At 37.2% G+C, this 22,672-nt stretch overlaps 1 protein-coding gene across 1 annotated transcript in view; it reads right to left on the minus strand.

Moving 5' to 3' along the window:
* Window positions 1-3,447: 3,447 nt before the first annotated feature.
* DARS1 (aspartyl-tRNA synthetase 1) overlaps window positions 3,448-22,672 on the minus strand; it is a 41,587-nt gene continuing 22,362 nt past the window's right edge. Inside the window, exons 6-15 of the mRNA XM_009642485.2 lie at window positions 22,167-22,226; window positions 14,059-14,170; window positions 11,958-12,092; window positions 10,628-10,775; window positions 9,432-9,578; window positions 8,389-8,431; window positions 7,525-7,605; window positions 6,780-6,891; window positions 5,776-5,847; window positions 3,448-4,067 (exon numbers count right to left, since the gene is read on the minus strand). Of these exons, the coding sequence (XP_009640780.1) occupies window positions 3,976-4,067; window positions 5,776-5,847; window positions 6,780-6,891; window positions 7,525-7,605; window positions 8,389-8,431; window positions 9,432-9,578; window positions 10,628-10,775; window positions 11,958-12,092; window positions 14,059-14,170; window positions 22,167-22,226 (1,002 nt within the window). The 3' untranslated portion in view covers window positions 3,448-3,975. The remainder of the gene's footprint in view (window positions 4,068-5,775; window positions 5,848-6,779; window positions 6,892-7,524; window positions 7,606-8,388; window positions 8,432-9,431; window positions 9,579-10,627; window positions 10,776-11,957; window positions 12,093-14,058; window positions 14,171-22,166; window positions 22,227-22,672) is intronic.

The following is a 22,672-nucleotide window of genomic DNA, read 5'->3' on the forward strand; positions in this document are numbered from 1 at the left end:
AGCGCCCCGCTCCCCAGCCTCGTGCTTGGCTTTCTCTGTCTGCAGCGGGGTCGGGTGGGTTTGTTTGTTTGTTGTCAGCACAACGATAAATGCCTGTGGAGGACTTAAACCCGGGGTGGAGGAACGTGTAGGTCTCTGCTGTGGGGGCTTCAGCACGGCCTTTAGCTGCAGTGCGCTTCTGCCGGTCACGGGTTTCCCGGGAATGCAGACCGGCTGCGGTGACTGGAGTTAAACCCACTGGTAGCCCGGGGTGCTCTTGAGGAAGCACAGAGCCATCGAAGCCCTTACGCTGTGCGCAGGAGGCATCTCAGGCAGCTTCCTGCCGAGAAGATCCGCTAGGTAGGCTGCACCTCCGGCTTCTGAAGGATTAGGCTCAGGTGAATAGGGTGTAGCTTAAGCCGGGTGAGGGTCAGGCCTTAGTTTGGGCGCTGGGCTCCTTGTCTGTAAGGCTGCGTTTGCAGGGAGGATGGTGTAAGGTACCGTTGGCTGAGTGATGCCGTGGCTGCCAGCTGTGACTGAGCGGAGCCGGTGGCATGCGATGCCTGCCAGCAGGAACTGTTGCAGTATCTATGAAAAATTGCTTCGAATTGCTCTGCCACCTGCAAGGTCATTAATCTCTGCCTAAACTGGGAATTTTGCTGTAATTAAGGCAGCTATGGGCTGACTTCTTCAGTTCTGAAACCCTTTCGCTTGTGCTGCGAGCGCTTTCTAGTGCAAGCTCCCTGCAGGGGTGTTGTTTTGTGGTATGGTGCACTCACGGTGTCGCAAACAGAGCCTCGTCTTAATTGCAAAATGGTAAAGGCTGCCTGGCAATTTGGTTTTTTGGGTGCAATAAGACTCAATTCACGGTTCACTTACTTCAGAGTAGAGGTTCTGGCTGAGTTAGTCTTTCTGGAAAGTTGGTATTATTTTAATGCAGATTGTTGTGCTTTGGTACGTAATTAGCACTTTTTGAGGGTTGGGTTTTTTTGTCGTTCTTTTTAAAGATGGCTAAGGGCTAAAGAGGTGGCAAAGTAGAAGAAAAACTACCCAACTGTTTACAATTTATCCTATGCTTACATGGTCTTTTAAATCCAAAGAAAACAGTAGAAATAACTTGGTAACTCTTTAAAAAAACTAGCAGGGAATAAATTTGGTATTTTGTGAGATCATACTAGCAAAAATGTGCACAAGTGCATGTCTTATTTTAAAAGAAATAATAATTCACCCTAGATAATCTCTGCTGGTTTTTCATAACTTGTTGCTGCTCAGGGATGGGCTGGGCATCGGTCAGCGGGTGGTGAGCAGTTGCATTGTGCATCACTTGCTTTGTGTATTATTTTCCTCTGCTGTTTTATTAAACTGCCTTTATCTCAACCCACAGGTTTTACTTTCCCCCCCCCCCTTCTCTCCCCCATCCCACTGACAGGGAGGCAGTGAGTGAGTGGCTGTGTGGTGTTCAGCTGCTGCTGGGTTAAACCACAACAATATCATGAAAGAAAAAAAAAAACCAAACCCAAACCAAAAACACTTTAACTGGTGGAGAAGCAACAGTGATGTGGACTCCATGTCAAATGCTAAACTTCCTGCAAGTTACTGGAAATAACGGAGTTACACGAGTTTGACTTTTCCAGAACTACCAAACCAGAGTTGCTACCTATCAAAGCAACATAAAGTTCTGAAATTACTATTGACAGGGTTTCAAACTAAGTTCTAGCAATGTGAAGCTCCCATTAGAATCTTGTTAAGATTACATTCAGGACAAATGCATTTTGATTTATGATCATAATTATTTTCCGTTAGCTAAGAAAAACTGCATGAAAGGATTCTGCATACAAAGGAATTGGGAATCTCCATCCAACTTCTTGTGCAGCTACAGTGAATAAATCAAACTACAACATGAGCTTGAACAAATCTTAACAGAATTGGGGTAAGCACAAAACTTGCTCCCACATCTAGAGCAAGAAACCTAGTTCTTGGAATAATTTTTTATTTTTTTTTGTTGGCATGAAATATAAGTCAGTAATTTTGCTCCTTACTAGAAGGATGCACTTCCAATGCAGAATACCTCATTGGTTCCATATGAACAAAAGTAATTAAATTCATTCCAGTTGGCTTAGCTGAATAAACCAGTTTTGAAACTTGGATTCATCAGTAATAAGTCTGTGATGATAAACTGTGTTTATAATCCACTTAGCTTTGTAAAGTACAACTGGGTACACCATAAGATTTTAAAGTTAGTAATTGGGGGAAGACTCCATGGTAAATGAATTACAACAGACTCATAAGCAAAGCTGCAAAGTGTGTTATTCCTTGAATTGCGTGACTTCTAAACAAAGTTTAACTTAACTTTAACATTTCCAGTACTTTACCTAACTGACCTTTCGTATGATTGTTTTATAATGGAGAACTCTTGTCACAAAACATTAAAATTAAGTCTTGTTCAATGGCAGCTGCAAAAGATGATTTGCCCTTTTGTGAAATTCTACACAATTTATATACAGCCTCACTGACCTTTTTGTAGCATAACCAATATGTGACTTCTCTGACATTTAAAAATCAAGGTACCAACAATAACACAGACTGTCTAAACCATGCCTCCTACTGAAAGCTATTTATCATGTAAAATGTTAAGCAAAAATTAAGTCAGGAATTACAAATATGTATGAATATTAGAGTAACACTATTGCAGTGCCCAAGTAAGGAATTTAATTCTTTGCTCTTTGGCATCCACACTTAAAAAAATGTTGTACATTTTAAAAACAACTACCAGATGCAGTCCATAAAAGGAAGTTTCAAATACCCTGGTTCCTCTCCAAATGCAGGGCACATCTTTTTGGGTTGGGAGGAGGAGGAAGAGAAGTAGCTTTGCACATGACTGCAAATTGAGGAGGTTCAAGTAGGTGATTCATTTGAGAAAAAGGATGTCTAGAAAGAATTTTAGAAGTACTCTGACTTACAGAAACACACAATTTCTCTAAATGTACAACAGTTGGGCTGTTCACAGCATTTAAAAATGAAAAAATCCCTGAAATAGGTTGGCTTTTACCATTTGCTTTTCTTTCACTGGCAACAGATACATGAAATCCTTGCTGATTTGTTTCATTTGTTTTCCTGGAGGCTGGGTCAAGCAGGAAAACACATGAACTGCTCTCAAACTCATGGTCCACTTATTTTCCAAGAATATTATATGTCCCCTGTGTATTTAGTGAGTGTGTGTAACCTATCCATTCTCAAATAGTAACATAAGATGAAGAACAGGCCTATGGATTGTATGTAACTCTCTCTCTCAAAAAAAAAAAGGGGGGGGGGGGGGGAAGAAGATAGAAAGGAAATAAATTTAAACTTTAGGCAGTCATTGCATCATTAAAAAAACCCAAACCAAACCAACCATTATTGATTCAGGATTATCGATCAACAAAGCAAAAACCAGAAAGACAGATATTGTATACTTTGAGAGATTTATTGCAATCTATTTTCACAATTTCATATGAAGGCTTTTTGTTAAGAATGTTCTTCTGACCTGCTTCTCTACCTGACACTCATGTAAATTAACAATTGCCTGGTTTCCTCCTGATTTTTAAATTGCAAGCATCCAGCTATTTTAGCTTCGAGCCAGTTCTGTTACTTCAGAATATTCAATCTTGCTGATGTAAGTTAGAAATGCAGAATTTTTATTGTGTAATTTATTAAAATGTTTAGAAACATGATACAATTTCATGTGACACTAGAATACTAACTCAAAGTATCACATTTTCATTAAAAATGTGCACAGTTGCCAATACAAAGAGTCTTGATCTGTTAAAATATTTTCTTTTAAATAAACAGCTAAGGATAAAAAAAATGATTGTGGCACTTTAGTAAATACGATCTTTTTTTTATTATTGCATATTATAATGCTCAAATCAATACAGATTCATCAGTAGCAGGGGATATGCTTGCAATCGTATCATATTTGCAGGGCAAATCATCTCAAACTTTCAAAAGCCACTCATGTTAGGGTGTCAGTCGTTTGGGATCCCGTGGGAACATGGAGGTCTGACGAACATTATGCAGCCCTAGGTACAGCATGGTTACTCTTTCCAGTCCTACAACAAATGAAAACAACCCATCAGTATAGTCAGTCTTTTGTTTGAGACTCTTCAGAAAGTAAAGGTACTTTATACCTACAGCCAGCTTCACATAGCAGTGTGACCAAAGACTGAGATGTATGCTTTTGCACATCCAAAAATTAGGGATTTTATGTACAGGACCTTCTGCCATGATACAGACTTCCTTTGGAACACGTATCAATAAGCAGTGGTACTAGAGACTCAACCCTGCTCCCAATCACTTTGGACTTTCAAGAAAGATGGTGTAGAAAACTGAAATGGGAGGTGGGTCATCAGGAGAACTGTATCTTGCATACAGTAACAGAAGTATAGTCCAAAGCAGCCTTAACAGTTTCAGAGTAAGAGACATTAAGTGCCATAAGCAACTACAGTAAAAACCTACAGTTCAGGAATTTTATCCCAATCCCTCTACAGTACAAAAATGTAGATTCAGCAATATGTGCCCGTGTAACTATCTGCTGATATCTGATAATAAATATTTCACTGGTCATTGTGTTCTTTTTTCCTGAAATCTTAGAGGTTATGTGTGTACTGTGGAACATGCAAGGACTTCCTAATCTGTGGGGCTGTATCTGTACCCCAGCCATGCTGAGATGAAACCCAGATGCACACTAGTTTTCACAGACTGCCCTCCTATGTTAAGGTTTCCATCTCCAACAGGCAGAAATCAGCTTTCATTCTCACAGCACCTCCTGTTTGGCTGATACTTGGCCTGACCTCTGAGATGTGCCATGAAGAACATTTACTTTGCAGAAGACATGGTAGCTTCAGCTTCCTTGATGTCAGTTCTGATAGGTCTAAATGAGTTTGGATCATCTGCACATCTCTGCTCACAAGTACTGCACGATCACTGATGGTTACATCTTGCAGGTATTTCACAACAGCTGTCTCAATAGCATATCACAGATCCAATGCATTTACGGAAGGCATACTTAGGAAGTTGTCCTGAGAACATGCTGAGAATGTACTAAATGCACTTTACAAAAGTAAGGCAAATGCAGAAAGACCGAATCAAAGAAATCACTGTGTTTATTGATCAGGACCTACAAACTGTCCTATTTCCATATGCATGAACAGATTTCATCCTGCTAATGAAAGCAATGTGCATAACTGTAAACTGTTAAGATGCCCAAATCCCATCTTTTTTTTTTCTATTTTAAGATGTAAAATACACTCAAGACACGAAGCCTCAGTACCTTTGCTGAAACAACTGGCATCAGCCAAATTGATCAGTGGCATTCAGTCAAATCACTGAGTAAGACAGAAGCAATCGCTTATTTTTCCTTACTGCAGAACAGCTTCATCAAATGCACTAAAGAGACTGGTGGCTTCTGGTATTAGTAGGCTATGATAAATCCACACATAATATAGTATTTTCTTGTTTCCTTAAATTTTCCTCATTGGTCAAATTTGAACGTGATGTGCCTGGCTACTAAATCGTCTATTTTTTCTTGTGACCACCTGCTTTTTAAACTCACCAGACTGTACCATTGATATTTTGCTTATTTATTTTATGATGATCCTTATATTTTACCTTCTCTCCTTAAATTTTCCAGGATAAACAGCCCCACACATTTACCTAACAAGGCTGCTATTCTGAATTTTATATTGAACCCTGCTTGAGACTGAGTAGTTTAAATTAAACTCAGGCTAACACAGAATAAAATAAAATACAGATACTTACCTATTCCACCACCCGCATGTGGAGGTGCACCAAAACGAAAGGAATCAATATAAGCCTTTATTTTCTCCAAATCTAGAGAGGAAAAAGATACATTTCTCACCTACTTAATGAACCCCAAGCCAAGCATACAAGTGACATACAAGAGGACTGCAAACACAACAAAAAAATTACCAGTTTAACTTACAGACTAACAGTGGGGCTTTACTCATTAAACATATGAATTATCCAGGACTATCTAGAAATTATAACAGTTTTGTTTTATAGTTAAGTTAATAACTTAATCAGGGAAGGAATTATAGAATTGAGTAAGAGCTAGGCCAAACTGTCCATTGTAACTTACGGAAAATGGTGACTTCTTGAATAAACTGCAGTGAGAAAGTGAAGATTTAGCAGCTACTTTTCCATCTTGCTACAGTGGGAGCTACTCCTTTTTTGCTACTGCCTACCTGCCACTTCACTTTGCCATTCACTGAAAGCATAATTTTCATCTCTATTTTACTGTCCTGATCTCGACCTAATTTACTCTTTTACCCTTCCACTGTTAGCCAGCCTTGTCCCTGTTGAGTTTTTTAAAACAATGACACCAATGGACACTTCTTGCTTATTGACAGCCAACCCCACAAGACTCTGCTGGAGTAATCCATAAGAAGTTTGTGAGATTACAGAGAGGCACGACTGAATGAAACTTGTTTGTCTATCCTCATTCTGTCGAAGGTATTTCCTGCATTACATTCTCTCTAAGGTCCTCGGAAACAATTCCTTTTCATCAAGGTATTGCTGGAAACCTAACCAGTTTCTTAATACCAGCACTGTAGATTACCACCACTGTAGATTGAAACGGTTAAACAGAATTAGATGGATTAACATTAAGCACGAAACAGCACTGTGATTGTAGCCCTATTGCCATGTAACAAATTCTGCCCCAAGTTCTTCCTGTAAAGGAGACAAATTCAACCATGATTTATATTCTTTTAAATTCAGCTTCACGCTGTTTGACTTGTTACCAATGCCATGATGCTGGGCTCTTTCTGTCAGCAGCTGAGGATCGTGAATTCTCTGAGCTCCGGACAAAATCTCTTCCCCTCTCATGAACATATCATAAGAGTTAGAGTTTTTCTGGAAAGACAAAGATGAGTTTATTTCCCACCTACAGTTGCTCCATCCTTAGGTGGCAAATGTGCACCTTTCAATAACTTCACTTATGATATCCAAAGTTGTGCAGTAAGAATGCAATGTATTTGGAGTCTGCCCAGGAATTACAGCCCTTTGGCTCCTCTCATTAGACTAGAGTTTGTTTAAAAAACTGAAGTTCATGCCCTTTGAAAAACCATTACACTTGCATGTAGTTATCCCAGCGAAAGATGCTCTAAAGATACTGACCCTGGATTTAGGAATAAACTGCGGAATTTCTAACAATGTAAAAAAGCATATTTTCTGTTAAAGTGTCTGTTGCCCAGGAAGACAGTTTTTGCCTCTTTCCAGTGATGGCAGCAGTGCTCTGACCATGGAGATCTCTTCACAAAGCTCTCCCAGTTTTAGCTAAATTGTTTCTGGTGTATTTGCACCAGAGAAGACTAACTGCAAAACATTTTAGAAGTCATGCAACACCGACCTAATCTTGTTATCAGAATTTTAATTATAACAGCAGATCATATAAACATACTTTATCTATTTTGTCAAGTTATCCCTACACAGAGTAATTTAAACTACAAAAAAACCCTACTGACAACAACAAAGAATTTTACTTACAGGGTTTACTGGGTCTGGCATTGTATAAAAAGGCCTCACAGCAAGCGGATATTTGTCAAGAATATAGAAGTCTGTGTCATACTGAAAGAAGATAATTTAAAAGTTAGTACAAGAGAAAATGATGTAAAGAACAAATTACAGGAGGAAGGCACAAACAATGAACCTTTCAAGTAAAATAAAAAACCATCTCCCAATAACTTTCCACAAATTTGACATTATCTTAAAAAATAATAGTTATCAATAAAAATGGTGTATAAATTTTCAGTTTTCCAATTCTACTTCTAATGTAAAATTACAAAAGTTTAGCAGTAACATGTCTTGCTGTAGTAATACATATTTATTTTTTTGCCAAAGATCTCCTCTTCTCCTATAGATTTAGTTGGAATCTGGTTTGGGGTTTTTTTGTAATTATCTTAAGAATTTTGTAATTATCTTAAGAACTGTAATTATCTTTGGAACGTGCTATCCTGTTTGGTGTACTCAGTGTAACAGGTGTTTTTTTTGTAATTATCTTAAGAACTGGTTTTGGAACGCGCTATCCTGTTTGGTGTACTCAGTGTAACAGGTGATAGAAATAAATATAAAAGATTGAAAATGGTTTGAAACAGCTTATTAATGATAAAGACAAAACTGTCAGTAGGTTAAATAAGCAGCAGCAAAGCAGGCACACAGTCAGACAACTTAAAAAATGCTTATGCTAGTCACAAACTCTTCACGACTTCTGCATGTTCTGAGATACTATATTCTCAATCAGCGTGTAAAAAGTTGTTTTACATGAAGTAGGCATTTATACAAACCCAGTGACTCCATGAAATCAAGTTTCTGATTCAATGACAAATCTATTTATTCCAAAATAATTGTTACCTTTTCCTTTACCAGGCGTCCCAGGAGCTTTTCATTAGGTGTGCTGAAAAAGATTATCACCATTAAAATTCAGTGATTTAAACCTGTACTGATTATATACCTTCACAAAGCTAAAAAGATTTCAAGCTACAGATCTGCTGCACCCTGCTGTTTAGAAAATCTAGTACTTGTTTCTGAATGTTTTGGATTGTGCAGACAGAAATTTCAGAAGTAAAGTACATTTATTTCTGTTCCTAAATATTTTGTACTGGTCCTAGAAATCCCTTAAATTAACTGATACCTGAAGATATTCTTGTTCTTAATATACTTCCTAGTCACCATATTCTGATTACTGAAGAATTGTGTACTCTATTTCCTATTGGCATATAACTTGTGCAGCCATTTCTTCTTAGGCACAGTAAGTGGAAAACTGCATAAGCGTATTATTTTGCTCTATCAAACTCTTAAATTGAAATTTCTTTGATACACAGATCATTTAGCTGCAAAATCACACATTATCCTAATAGTACTGGATATATTGTGGGAAAGGACAGAAATGTTTTAATTTATTAAGTGTCTTCAGAAAAGTTATATATAATCAGTTAAACTCATCTTTCAGTAAATCAATGGGAACGCAATCATGATTGCTTAATCATTTTCCTGAGAGGTGGAAAGAAAAAATGGGAAGGTGTTACTGAAAAGAAAGACTTTAAGACTGAGGAATCTTCTTGTTTAATCCTATTCAAAGACGTGTGACAATTCACATGAAGAACTGCAATTGTTAGAAAAACAAATGCTTCTTATCCTTAGAAGGTTCAAGTTACTCTCACTTTATGTTGTAAGTTATTTTCTTTTGGATGTCAGGGTCTGTACGTTTAGTCTACATTAAAAGAAAGGACTATTTTCATATCCATTCATTTATTTGTCAAGAGATCTGGATACAGTACTGTTTATTCCTCTAAAAGCTTGTGGTTCCTTCTTGAGGGCTGTCAGTTGCACAGTACAAAACTGACACTTTACTACCACTTTGACAAGACTGACACATTTATGTACTGCCAAAGTACCTCAGATCTTCTTCATCACCCATCTCAATACCGGCCTCTCTAAGCATGGCCACAGCTTCACAATATTCCAGCCTCAGAGTTGGCTCCAAAAACTTAAATGGCTCACATGGGAACTGTTTGTTCACTGTCTGAATTTCAGTTTGGAATCTATATGCAAGGAAACAAGAACAGAAGCAAAATACAAAACAATCAAAAAATGTACACTTCTTGCATCCAACAATGATTCTGCAATGGCAATACAATTTTGCCACAAGAGGTCCCTCTTGCAACATAAAAACCTGTTTTAAAGCCACTTCTGGAGAAATTCTGTACAATCCTAATGAAATGTTTCATGGAAGTTACCGCATCTACTTCAATGATATACATGTTAATATTTTACTATTACTTCTGTTTTATTCCTTTAGTAAGGAATAATTGACTAGGTCACATTTTCACAGTAAAGACATTGAGAAATCATCCCTTTGATTTGTAATATTTACCTGGGTTCTTCTTTGATTTAAGTAAGATCCTGTTTCAAATATGAAAGAGAAATTTTCTTCTAGACAGATGAAAAGATTTGCATTTCTGCTGGCAAGATAGTCTAATTCGTAAGCAAATGAAAACCACTTCCTAAACTTCTGGCCTGGCTTTCTAATGAGTTAGACTGTGAAAAATGGAAAACAATCTTTGCTGCTTTCATGGCAGAGATGCAGGCTGTTATAATAAATATGATTCAGAAAAACTTTCTTAGACAGTAAATATTAAGATTAATTTCAAAATAGAACAATCAGTCTACCTGTACTGGCACAAAAAGTAGGGCGTTTTAAATTAATGATAATAATTTCCATTAGGAAGTCCATTCAACAGTAAACAGCAAGTTCTCTTAGTGCAAGCTAGCATACTCTAGGAGATGCAGCTTCGTCTAAAAATAGTTCACTGGCTTCAGTGAACTTTAAAAGTCAGGCTGCAAGCTAGCATACTCTAGGAGATGCAACTTCGTCTAAAAATAGACAGTTCACTGGCTTCAGTGAACTTTAAAAGTCAGGCACAAAGAAATCATTAGGAACAAAGTAAAAATGTTTTGAAGTTCTGGTGTAAATCAGATTACTAATAATTATCTGACAAGCTGAGGATAAAATGCTCACCCATTTCACACCACAGTGCAAGATATCTCAAACAAAGAAAGTTCCTCATGAAATGGAAAATGCTCTCATTACCTTTCCTGAAGTCCCTTGAATATCTGCACCAAGGTATCTGCAATCTCATCTACCACTTCATGATAGTGATAGTTAAAAGCCATTTCAATATCCAGACCAACAAACTCAGTCAGGTGTCTGTGTGTATTGGAGTCCTCAGCTCTAAATACTGTAAAATTAAACAACAGAAATTATAACTGACCTGAAATTATCATTCCATTTTGAAAAATAACACTGGCAATCAATCACATCATTTGGATCAGGCAGACAATGCTGTCTTTAGACATGACAATTCTCACTGAGAAACAAAAAGAAAACTAGCTGCCTCAGAGCATCATTTATAACAACAGTGACAGCATTATTGTAGCTGTGGTGCTCAAAGACAGACAAGACTTGTAGAGAGGCAGTATCTCTTGTTAGACCAACAGACAGAAGTGGAAAAAACAGACAAGCTTTCAGGCACACACGAACTTTCAGATTTGAAAACTGCCTTTTTCAGAGGAAACGGACTTGTGCACGTGTGTGTGTTCTGGGTTTTGGGGTTTTTTTTTTCAGATATACGAGTCTAATATAAACACGTCTTCCTATAAACCATGACTCATCTGTTAGTAAGTTATAAGAAATTTAAGATCTTCTGAATTACTTGCATCTTTTTTTCATTTTTATAAGCTGTTATTGACTGGTTTGCCAGCATTTCCAGCTTAATATCTTTAAACCTGTCTTGGAGGTCTTAGAAAAAAAATGCTGTATTACCACCCAAAGAGGCCATGACCTATCAGCTTCTGAGAAGGAGAGAGCATGAGACTGGAAATTATCAATTTTTTATTATTTACTGACAGCCCAGTTAAAAGTATGCATTTTTCTAAATAAAGTTGTTTGGTATATATACAAAAGCAATGGAAAAGTATATATTAACATGCAACCTGAAGTACATAAAACCTATCTTGGCTATTTTAACTGCTTACTACTGGGCAACTAAAGGCAACTAGGCAACTACTGGGCATGGTTGATAGGAAACTATGGCTTCAGTAATCAGAGTGTTGTTCCATGTTTTACTGACTTCACCATATTATCAATTTCTAATGCAACTCTATTCTTTCTGCTCACAGAACAGCAGGCACTGGAGAAGGGTACTCCACCCTTATTTTAGCACTTCAGTTTTGTTCGAGCAACTTCTCTGTCAACCTTACTCTCATTAGTCACCCCAACTGAAATCTGTGTTTGGTGAGTGAAACCGTATTAAGTGAAACCATTCAAAGCTTTCAGCATGCGTGTTATCTTATTTGTACCACAGCTGCTAAAAGCCATCACTGCACACTTCATGCTTTAGATAAACCAATGCTTTTCTTACCTGGCCCAACGCAAAAAACCTTTTCAAAGTCAGCACATATACACATCTGCTTGTATAGCTGTGGGGATTGAGCCAGGTAGGCACTGCTTTTGAAGTATGATACAGTAAACACATTGGCTCCTCCTTCACTGGCAGCTGAAAAGCAAATGCTTGCAGTAATTATTAAAATAAAAATGTAGAAAATAAATCAGAGGCAGAACGATAAACTATGGGTCTTACATTCAGAGATCAGAAGGAGATTGTTTTTCAAAACATATTAGAGGAAAAAAGATACATTTGCATCCATTAAGGCTAAGGGAGGTTTCCCAGCACAGGACTGTCACACATTGTCTTGCAAATCTGCAAATTTAATTGAGGTACTTTAAGACATTACTATCCTCAGCTGGCTTTCACCTTAGAGTGAGAACAGCAGAGAATACATGCCTGTACCACCACATCTACTTGCAGCCCAACATTTCTGTGGAAACCAGTCTTTATCAGTGACATAGGCTTCCATGGGTTAACTGCAGAGGCCAAGATAAAAGTGCATATCCTGTTTTGCCAGGACCATCCTCTCTAACTAAAGGCATAAATACCTCAGAGCCAAAACTAGATTTACCAGAAGACATCTGCCAAAGGTATAAAGCTTCTTCTCAGTTTGAGGCAGTTTTCATAGGTTACCTCGAGAGAATGGGAACCAAGAACACATGCATTTGAATCCCTTACTGCAAACTACCTACCAAAACTAACAGCTGAGTCACTTTACCTTTCCATTTCCCAGCGCATGATATGAGAGTTACGGTTGCCTAACTTGCTAATAAAAGCATGCCAGAGTGAAAGGTTAGTTAATAATCTTTGAAAGTTCTCATGTTAAGATAACTCTAGGTAAAGTACTAATGATTACTCTTACTAACCATTCCACCGAGAGTAACGTTTCTTTTCTTTCATTACCACTATTCCCACTGAAATGGTTTCAGCGAATATTTACTTTGAACACAGGTAACTTTAAAAATCTCAAATCTGGGAACAGCTATGGCATTTAAATTTGAAGTTTAGTAAGGATTGCATCAACTTAAGTTATTTTTACAAAATATGATCTCATTCAAACAATAGGATGCTTGCTTGCTTGCTTTCAATGGTACACTGCACAGTAAGAATAGTACACTTCCTCAAAGGTCCTACATAAATAAGGTACTTTGGAGTCTTCAATACTTCATGCTGTTTCAACCGTCTCAGTAGGAAAAAAGTTATCTAATCTTACAGTTCAATGATACTTTCCATGTTGAAAGAATAGTTGCTTGCATGTATTTTGTTAAAAAGCCCTTTTTTATCTCAGTCAAGAGCTGTCTTCAAAAATGTAACTACAGAAGTATAAAATTCAGTAGGCAAAATGTATGTATATAATGAATGCACATACAGTGAGAATAATACAAATATTCTGCCCTACATTTTCCATGCCATGTGTCTTAGCGATATCAACAAAACCTCAACGAACACCAGTAAGATGGAAGAAAAAACATCCATCAGTAAATTGAGTACTTTTGAAAACAATACAGCAGATCACAGCAGAACTAGAAGCAAAATCTACATTTCCAGACTTTTAGAGGGGCTGAAGCTGTTACGCTACCCTTTCAGAAAAATGATCTACCATCTTCTATCCGGGCATATGCTCACTGCTGAAGTGATGTATTATATATAGTAGCATCATCATATCATTGTATGTTTGTTGTAACTTCTTTATGATGGAAACGGCTTTAAATTTGAGTGGGGTTTTTTTTTGATATTGTGAATGGAACTGGCAGTGGTCAGTATTGAGAACACTAATTTGAAGAACAATGCATATGATCAAACATCTGTATTTAACCAAATTAAAACTTTAAATGCAAAGTGCAGAAATCAGGTATATATAATATTTGTCTTGTCACTCTTTTAACATTCAAAGTCAGGAGAAAAGTAAAGAACAACTCAGATACCTGCTAGAAGAAGTTTGCTATGTTGCATCTAAATTAGAAATAGAGCTTTATCCTTTTAAAATAAAAACTTACTAATTTTTTGGCAGATAGGTATGCTGAGCAACTGTAAAAGAAGCAGACCTGTAGCTGCTGGATCACATATACAATACCTGAAATGATTTTGGGAGTCTGAATTTCCACAAATCCCTTGCGAATAAGAGTTTCTCGGAAAAGCTGACAAATACCAGACTGAAGGCAGAAGATTGCCTGACTAGTGGAGGTCTATAAGAAGAAGATAAAATAATGAATCCTAAGTTAGTTTTTCCTGACTCTGTTACTTTTTTTCTGGACAGCTGGAAGGATGAATCTCTTCTCTTAGGAACACTTGATTATTGTATTTGCCTAAACAGAGAAAAGTGCAAATCGGTAATTGTTCATTACACAAAAAGCCACAGCAAAGGAAACAAGAGAAACTCCTCATTTCAATTTATGGCATATTCAGTTATAAAGGAGGCACTATGGTCAATTCTACATTTAAAGAATCACTGATTTATGAGATGTGCTTCTGCAAATAAAGGTTTTATAGTAAAAAATTGAATAAAACCACTAAACCTATTAAAAAGCTTTCAGCACACTGACTAGAACAGCTGCAGTAATATACACTGCATGATAAAAGCAAAGCCCTCAATAACTTACATAAGGTAGAAATGGTTTTGTCTATTAAAGGCTACCAAATACAATGTTTTTCATGTAAAAACACAGCCACATGTTAACCATGTACAAAACTGCTCCCAAAGCCAAGGTCAAACTGCTAGCATTTAAAACAGTCCACATAGCACCTGATCATATGAACTGCTGTTCTTCTGTCTTTTCAAAATTTACTCCAAAGGCACATTTAGTAAAAGTAGATTTAGCTGAATTGATCATCATCTTTTTGTTTATGTACGTGACACAGTTAAGCTACTTATCTGGTTAGCAAATGCCTACACTAAATGTTCCTGTAACGATCTTGGGCTTTAGTGTGAAGAAAAAAACCCAAACCCTAGCGAATGCTGAAAACACTGCCAATACATCAACACTGAACCCATATCTGATTTTGTGCTTGCAGCATTTAAGACGTGACAGTTAGCAACCTATAAGCATATATAAAATCTAACGAATTCATGCAAACAACAAGAGAACAGTTCTTTACGACAATCTGCGTCATAGCACTGTTTACTTCTCCTTTCTGAAAGGTACCTAACTTTTCAGTTAGGGTAAGAAGAGCCTTGTGGGTTTTTTCACATGACTCCTACCAAACCACAAAACAAAAAACCCCCCAACCAAAACAAATTATACAAGCACCCAAATTTAGACAGTCAGTCAGTAGGCACGTTGAAATAAAGCTACATCCATCATCTTTGCAAGATAAAGACATCACTTCACTGAAAAACCAAGAGAAAACTGTAATAATACTGCAGATCTGTAGTAATTTGGAGCTTTTTGCAATCTTAGCTGACCGATAAAATACCTCAGGAGTGTGAGTGGTTGAGACTAGTAAATAATAGCTCGCAGCTCTCACTGTCTGATAGCATTAACCACAGCCGCTACTCCCACTACTTTCAAAATGAAGGAAATGAGGTTTTGAGCAACAGTTACAAAAGTACCCTCAAACTTTTTCACCTTTTGTACACGGGTCTCCCAGAATCAGACACATACTAAGACTTGGCCTGAGTTCTGGGCATAATTTGGCAGTGTTACATCAAAGCACCAGGATGATTCAAAGGGATGTTTTCTTTGCTTTTCTTTTTTTTTTTTTCTTAACTATGTCCTACTTCGAAACTGAAAGACTTTTTCCAAGAGATGACAACTTAAACAGTCACATTTGGGTTTACCAGTACAGTCTTCGGTATACTAGAGAGATTTCTAAAAATGCTAAGAGACAAAATGTGTAACATTTATTTAAAGTGGGATAGTAACAATGCCACCTCTACCCTTCTGATGAACCAACACCAGTTTCGTGCCAGAGCAGGTAAGAACGCAGTCCTAAGTCATACAGTCCTAGGAAAAAGAAAAATGGTTGCTAAACCCAATCTGAAAGCAATTACTTGGTCTGATGCCTAGAAGTGTGCACAGAAACACAGCCGGTCAATCACTAACACAGTTCTCCACCAACAATAGTTAGTCAGGTAGTAACTCCTCCTGGCTTTAGTGAGGATGCAGAGAAAAGGCTCTGTCTTCCTAATCCCATCTATAATGATAAATTATACTTAAAAAGTAGTAGTATTTATGACAGCAGCCAAATTCACAGATCTGAACACTGAAGATTTTATTTAACTATAGACCAAGGAAAGAACAAGCAGCAATTCTCTGTACCTCAAATTAGATCTGATAAGTCTGCTACCAAAGGTGACTGATGTACGTGACACAGTTAAGCTACTTATCTGGTTAGCAAATACCTACACTAAATGTTCCTTTAACACTCTTGGGCTTTAGTCTGAAGAAAAAAACCCAAACCCTAGCGAATGCTGAAAACCTTCTACCAAAGGTGACTGAGTTTCAGTGCCTATTAATTCAGAGGCTGCCAACAAGGGTAACTGTTGAGAATTTGTGATCCTGCAGTTTCCTTGTAAGAATTAAAGAGGCTAACAAGACATTTGAGAATAAGCCCCTAAAGAACTGCAACTGTCAATGTATGATGGAGTCAAATGGATGACCTCTTTATGTTATGTGCCACTACAACTTTCAAAAAATTTTAAAGATGATTCTCTACCTACACTCAGAGCAAACCTTTTCAGACTTAATTACATCCTTTGCACTGGTATAATGATCTCATGAAAATAATTCAAGCTGTTGTCCTGTCTTTAACTGTGATGCTGGTATGTATATTACCCTGTTTGGTACAATGGTAGGTAAGACAGTTACCATTTGAGCTACCCCACTTAGGTACAATACAGCAAACTAAAGACAGAGACAGCTGTCAAAATTATCGATTGCTACTTTTGCCTTAAAAAAGATTTTGTCATGGTATTCCTTTCCTGTAGTGTTTACTCTAATATGAACTCTTCGACATATATATTGACAAACTATCTTATCTGAGACTATGGCAAAGACAGTAAATACTCCTTCAAGAGTTAAGCAGAATCAGAAACAAATTTATGCCACTTAAATACCGTTGTAGTTAACAGTGTTAATGTCTTAACTTGGTCTGCAGAGTTGATTTTACAGAAAAACTCACACCTTTGTTACAGACAGCAGAAAAAAACATTTAGCTAACAATGCTGAAATACAAGTTTCAGTCATAACCTCACTCTAATTTCACTCGTGTGTTTATTGTTTAAATGCCACAAAGGAAAATATTAATAACAGAATAGAGCATATTTTAACACTACAAGCAAGATGATGAAAACAATTATCACCTTTTGTTCAGCACAAGCTACAGTGTTAGAATAATCACAGCCACCTAAGTTGCCAGAAACCAATAAATGTGTTTCAACAGAATCAAGGCCAGTTAACACCTTAGGTGATCATATCTCAGAAAGGTGGAACTGAGGCACAGGCATGCAAAGTTGTGAACTTTTCTTTTTACTCTCACGCCAGCTGTAGAATTTGTTCCACTCCCACCTCAGTTTTTCTTTTCTGTTCACCTGCTGTAACTATCTTCCACCATGAACAATCACTAAATATATAAAGTAGGCTAAATAAAAAGGGAAAATAATGCAATCTATATTTGGATTTATGTTAAATAACAATTTTTTAACCCCAAAGTGACTGAAGTCAACTTTTATTCAAATTCCAATATTACTTATAGTACAAAAAGAAGACGAAGTTTGTTGCCTAAAAGACTGGGACTGTTATGCCTTCACCACCAAATCACTACCTACACTAAAATGAACTGTACATCTGCTTGTTCATTACAGCTTGAACTCAGTCAGGAAAAACACAGCTTTTGCAATGAGTAAATTGAATTCAACACAATGAAATCAAGCTTGAAGTAATCAAGTATTTTGAAAAAAACTGCATTAAGATCAGTTGGATTATCATATAACATAGTCTGACATCCATAAACTACTACAGATAGTTTAATGTTTATGCTCTATCCTGAGCAGTTTAAACAGGATAGTATTGACCCTAAAAAGACTATGCTTTGGTCTCAAAGAGCTGTGCATTAGCAGACACAATTATAGCATCAGGACTGCAAAATGCATAATTTAAGACAAATTTGGACAGATACTGTTAAGATAAAAACCCTGCTAGACATCAAAAATAAGCCAGAGCAAGGACATCAGTCAGGCCCATTGTTAAAACTTGAAGAACCTGGATTTATTTTTTATTCAGAGGAAGATGTACAAAGAAGCAAACCCCCCAAATCAGTTTCACCTGTTGTCTTTTCGTTGTTTTTCATCCACCACAGATCTTCATGAAATATGGCTTCTGTAGGAGTTTTTACACACATGGAAAGCCTACACATCACTGAGTACTTCAGTTAAACTTGGTAAGAGCAGAAAAGTAAAGACTGAAAAAGACAATCAGTGCTCCAATTTGACTTTTTTAATTGTTCCGATAAAGGAATGGTAAATCAAACATCTCTAGAATCAACTCTTTTGACTTTCATTAAGCTATCATGAAAAATAGATACTTAGGTCAACAGTGGTTTCCTCACTGTCACCTGTGGTTACGTGAAAGAAAATCTGGTCTATACAAGTACTGTTCGTTCTTCTTACCAGCTCTCTTGTCTCTAAACCCGCAATTTTTCTATTCCACAAGTATATGATCTGTATTTTATGAGTTAGTCCATCAGCAGCAGATTCATTCTTCCTCAGTCATCATTCCTTGGAAAGGCAACAGATTCATTCTTCCTCAGTCATCATTCCTTGGAAAGGATTTTTAAAACCTCTCCACCCTAAATAATCACCATTTTCCCGCTAAACAACTACAGCAATAGCTTGGGATGATGGCATTTAAGTACTTCTCATTCCTAACCTCAAAAAAACTACCAGACACCTCTGGAAGATCTTTGTCAGCATCCAAAATGCAAGACTGTTAAAAATACAGTGCACTGCTCAGTCTATTTTCACATGTATACAAGAATGGAAATCTTGCAATCTTTGTAAAATACTTTGCATACGGCATCCCCACTAATGTAATTTCCTTATTATTAATCATCCTCCTTGTATTCCATCACAATCAAACTCTCCTTGGTATGTATCACAGCTGGATGGAGTGATGCCATTTTTGGAAACCCAGTCCCTTTCATTCATGCAATAACTGAGTTTCACAGCTCCACTTTATCACAATTTGGCCCTATCCAATGAACTCATTGGTTAATCACTACTTAAAATTAGTTAAACTACTTAACTACTTTAAAGACTGTACTTAAATGGACAAAAATAATTTTAATTCCATACTAACGACCTTTTTTAGTCTGAGTCTAGCCAAGATCTATGCATTTAGGCGGTTAAATCTTTCACCAAAAAATAGTATCTCTCTTTTTGGTGTTCAGTGACCTCCTTCTTCCTTAAAAAACTGGGGCACTGAGGAAACCAGAACTAGATGGTACATGTATCTGTGGTTGGACTTCCTCCCAGACTTGTAGAAACAGATCATCACAGCACCTCTGTTAGAACAATTCTGTCAATGTTTCTTCCCTGCTGCCCATGATCTGGTTTTCCTAGAAAGAAGAGGTATGGAGAGCAGTGGCTAACAATGGTTTCAGTTATCCCCCTGAGCTTTTAATGCATCATGTCTTCTAATCCTCCTTAGAACAAGCCTACTTACGCAGCACATTTGAAACACCAGGGGCTCTATGAAGTGCCATTTGTACTACAGCTGCAGTCTATGTAACCAAATCACTGAAAATCAATTACTGCTTTTGGTTGGTTTTGGTTTTTTTTTTTTTGGAAGGACAAACTGCCTTCATGTCCCTGCTCTTGTGATTCCACTTCATACAGTGCTTAGGATGCGCACGTATATAAGCGCGCATGTATCCTCACTGGGATTTCCCCTTTCTCTATTAAATACCTTTTCTGCTTATTTAGCTCTTCCTTTACAAAAAACAGGTCAAAGTAACACATAATTATTTAGAATCTTCTTTTGCACAAGCAAAGCTGTTGCAGAACGAACAAAGCAAACTTATGAATAGGCACGAGCCTACCGTTCCAAAATAATCTCCTTTTGTTCTGAAACAAATAAAGAAATGGGCAACAAAAGAGACACACGGAAATGTGACACAGAGACAGAAACTTTTCCTGTACATAGGAGGAAGGCAAGATAGATACCTAAGCCTAATCAAGGGAAAGCTGTGGCCAGATTACATCCAGCCACAGGTGCATGCAGAGGACGACACATAAGGCACTGAAGTACTGAGATTTGACATTTCATCCTTCCACCAATTTCATAACAAGTTACCCTGTATTCCTGTTTAGCATGAAATAGCTGCTTAGCACCACACCGCGACAGCTGTTGGAGCTAAGGAGAAAAATAGCTTCTGCAGAAGGCAGAGTTAGGGTTCAGACCTCAAAACAAGGTGCCAACCATTGCTGAATGGTGTACCAACAACGGCTGGGACATGTAAGTTAGAAAAGGTTACAGCAGCATCCACTTAGCTCACCAGCTGTACCCTCCAGGCAGAATACTGACGACAACTGATGTTCCATTACTATACTGGCAGAGATGTATAAGAAGTATTGGGAGAGTCCTGCTGGACTCCTGAATGTGTACGGGGACAGAATAATTTTAGCCCACCCCTTTCTGTTCCATCTTTTGAATTTATTCTGGCATTACAGTCTTCCTTCTTTTTCCATTACTATACACCGTCTTAGGTTTTACTCTGCAGGTGCCCTCATCCGAATTACAGACAAGGACACTTTAATGCCATTATTTTCAGCTAGTATTTGTAACTGCTATTTCCTTTGTATTGTTTTTCTGTTCTCTTTGGGGTTCATGGCTCTTCCTGGTTTATTATAAAAGTATTTCATTAATTGAATGGATTTTCTTGAGTTTCTCTGGAGTCCTGTTGAGTATTTTTCTTCATGACCAGAATTTCAAGTAAACTAGCACTTTGAGCATCCCAGAGTTCTCCCTTCAATTTAATAGGCTGCCTTACCACTACCATAAGCTGATGAATCTTTAAATGATTTTCACTTTCAACCATTAGTATAGAATTCTTTTCATCAAAGGCTTAATTTAAAACACAGATGAAGAGACCAATATGACGACATACTGAGTATCCTGAAAAGTAGTCACAAATTGAAGTTGCTCAGTATTGTACATAAAGTCAAGTGAAAAGCAATTAACTTTGGTCCAAGTAAAACAATTTGCCCAAGTAGTTTTAGTTGCTGAAATATGGAGATCAGATGTCCAAATGGTTTAAGCATCTCAGTGCCAGAACTTTTCCAAATTTTCCAATAAATTACTTTTTTGTTTTATTTCCCAGGTCCATAGATTGATTTACTGAGAAACTGCCATTATCAGAACTTTGAAGGCAGTACTAGATACACCATAAAAATGAGCTAAGCACACTCTTCATTCAATGAGAAGTTCATTAAAATTTTATTGTGGAGAGCCAAATACAGGAAAAGACCAGAAAGCCTCACGTCAATATGAACAATTAGTTACTTACATGTTTAGTGTTAGTTACTGTCTCATTAAAAAAGAAGAAAAGTTCTGTAAGAGATTTAGTAGATCGTTTTTTGCTGCTGATCAGAAAGAGTAACTATTTGGGAGGTATATGAATTCACAGAAGGCTATGTCTCTATGACCTGGATGAAGAAAGGTGTTTCAGAAAACAAAGAGAGATACGAATGCTACGGAAGAAACAAAGAGAATGAGATTTGCACCATGGCCTGGTACAATTTCACTTGCAAGATATGCATTACAGCACCTCAATTACACACTAAATTCAAAACTTCCGCCCTACACTTCAAAATGGAGCTCTTACTACAGTTTTTGGGTATCAAAGACTACATTTCAGAAGAAATGTTGTCTCTAAATTGTCCCTATTCAGTCATCTTTGACTTTTGTAAATAAAAAAGCCCAGATGTACATGGCCACATGCCAAACCTTAAAAGTTCACCTTTAAACTACTAATACATATTCTTTGATTAGTATCAGGAAAGGTGAACATTTAGGATTAAAACCCCCTGTGTTTTCACAATGCCATTCACAAATAGAAAAATACATTGTTTAGTTTTTCTCTGGCCAACAATACTATCAAATCCACGACTTTTATTGCTTCATGGATTAGAAATGTGAAGAATAAACACATGCAGGCAAGCATGCAACACAGCACGTTCCTTACCCTCAGATCAATGACTCTGTTGTCCAGTCTTGTATCTTGGTTTACAGTAGCTCTTCCATCCTAAACAGTTGTGCAAAAATACATAATAAATACATACACCTAAAAAAACCCCAAAAACCACCAACCAAAAAAACCAACAAAACAAAATCAATGGAGAAAAACATCCTTTGGCTAAAAGCCAAAGACTACTGCTAAGTTCAGTAGAATTTATAGAGCATTCTAGAAAGAACATACAGCAAATTGGCAGCTTAGCAAAGCTCAAGGTATAACTTCTCCCAGCTGTCACAGGCAGAACCCAACTATGACAATCTGGAAGACACACATGCAAAACTGCAAACCCTCTGGTTTTGACCTTCTACTGCAGTTCAGCAGACATAAAAGCTACAGAGATTTCTAACACAGCTCTGGATAACATAAAGGAAGTAAAACACATGCCCAACAAACCCCCCAAAATCACTGCATTAAGGAAGTTGCCTGGTTTTCATGCTTCTGTTCAATTACAAAGA

The sequence above is a fragment of the Egretta garzetta genome, unplaced genomic scaffold (assembly GCF_000687185.1).
Source record: "Egretta garzetta isolate BGI_Z169 unplaced genomic scaffold, ASM68718v1 scaffold197, whole genome shotgun sequence".
In the NCBI taxonomy this organism is placed as follows: Eukaryota; Metazoa; Chordata; class Aves; order Pelecaniformes; family Ardeidae; genus Egretta; species Egretta garzetta.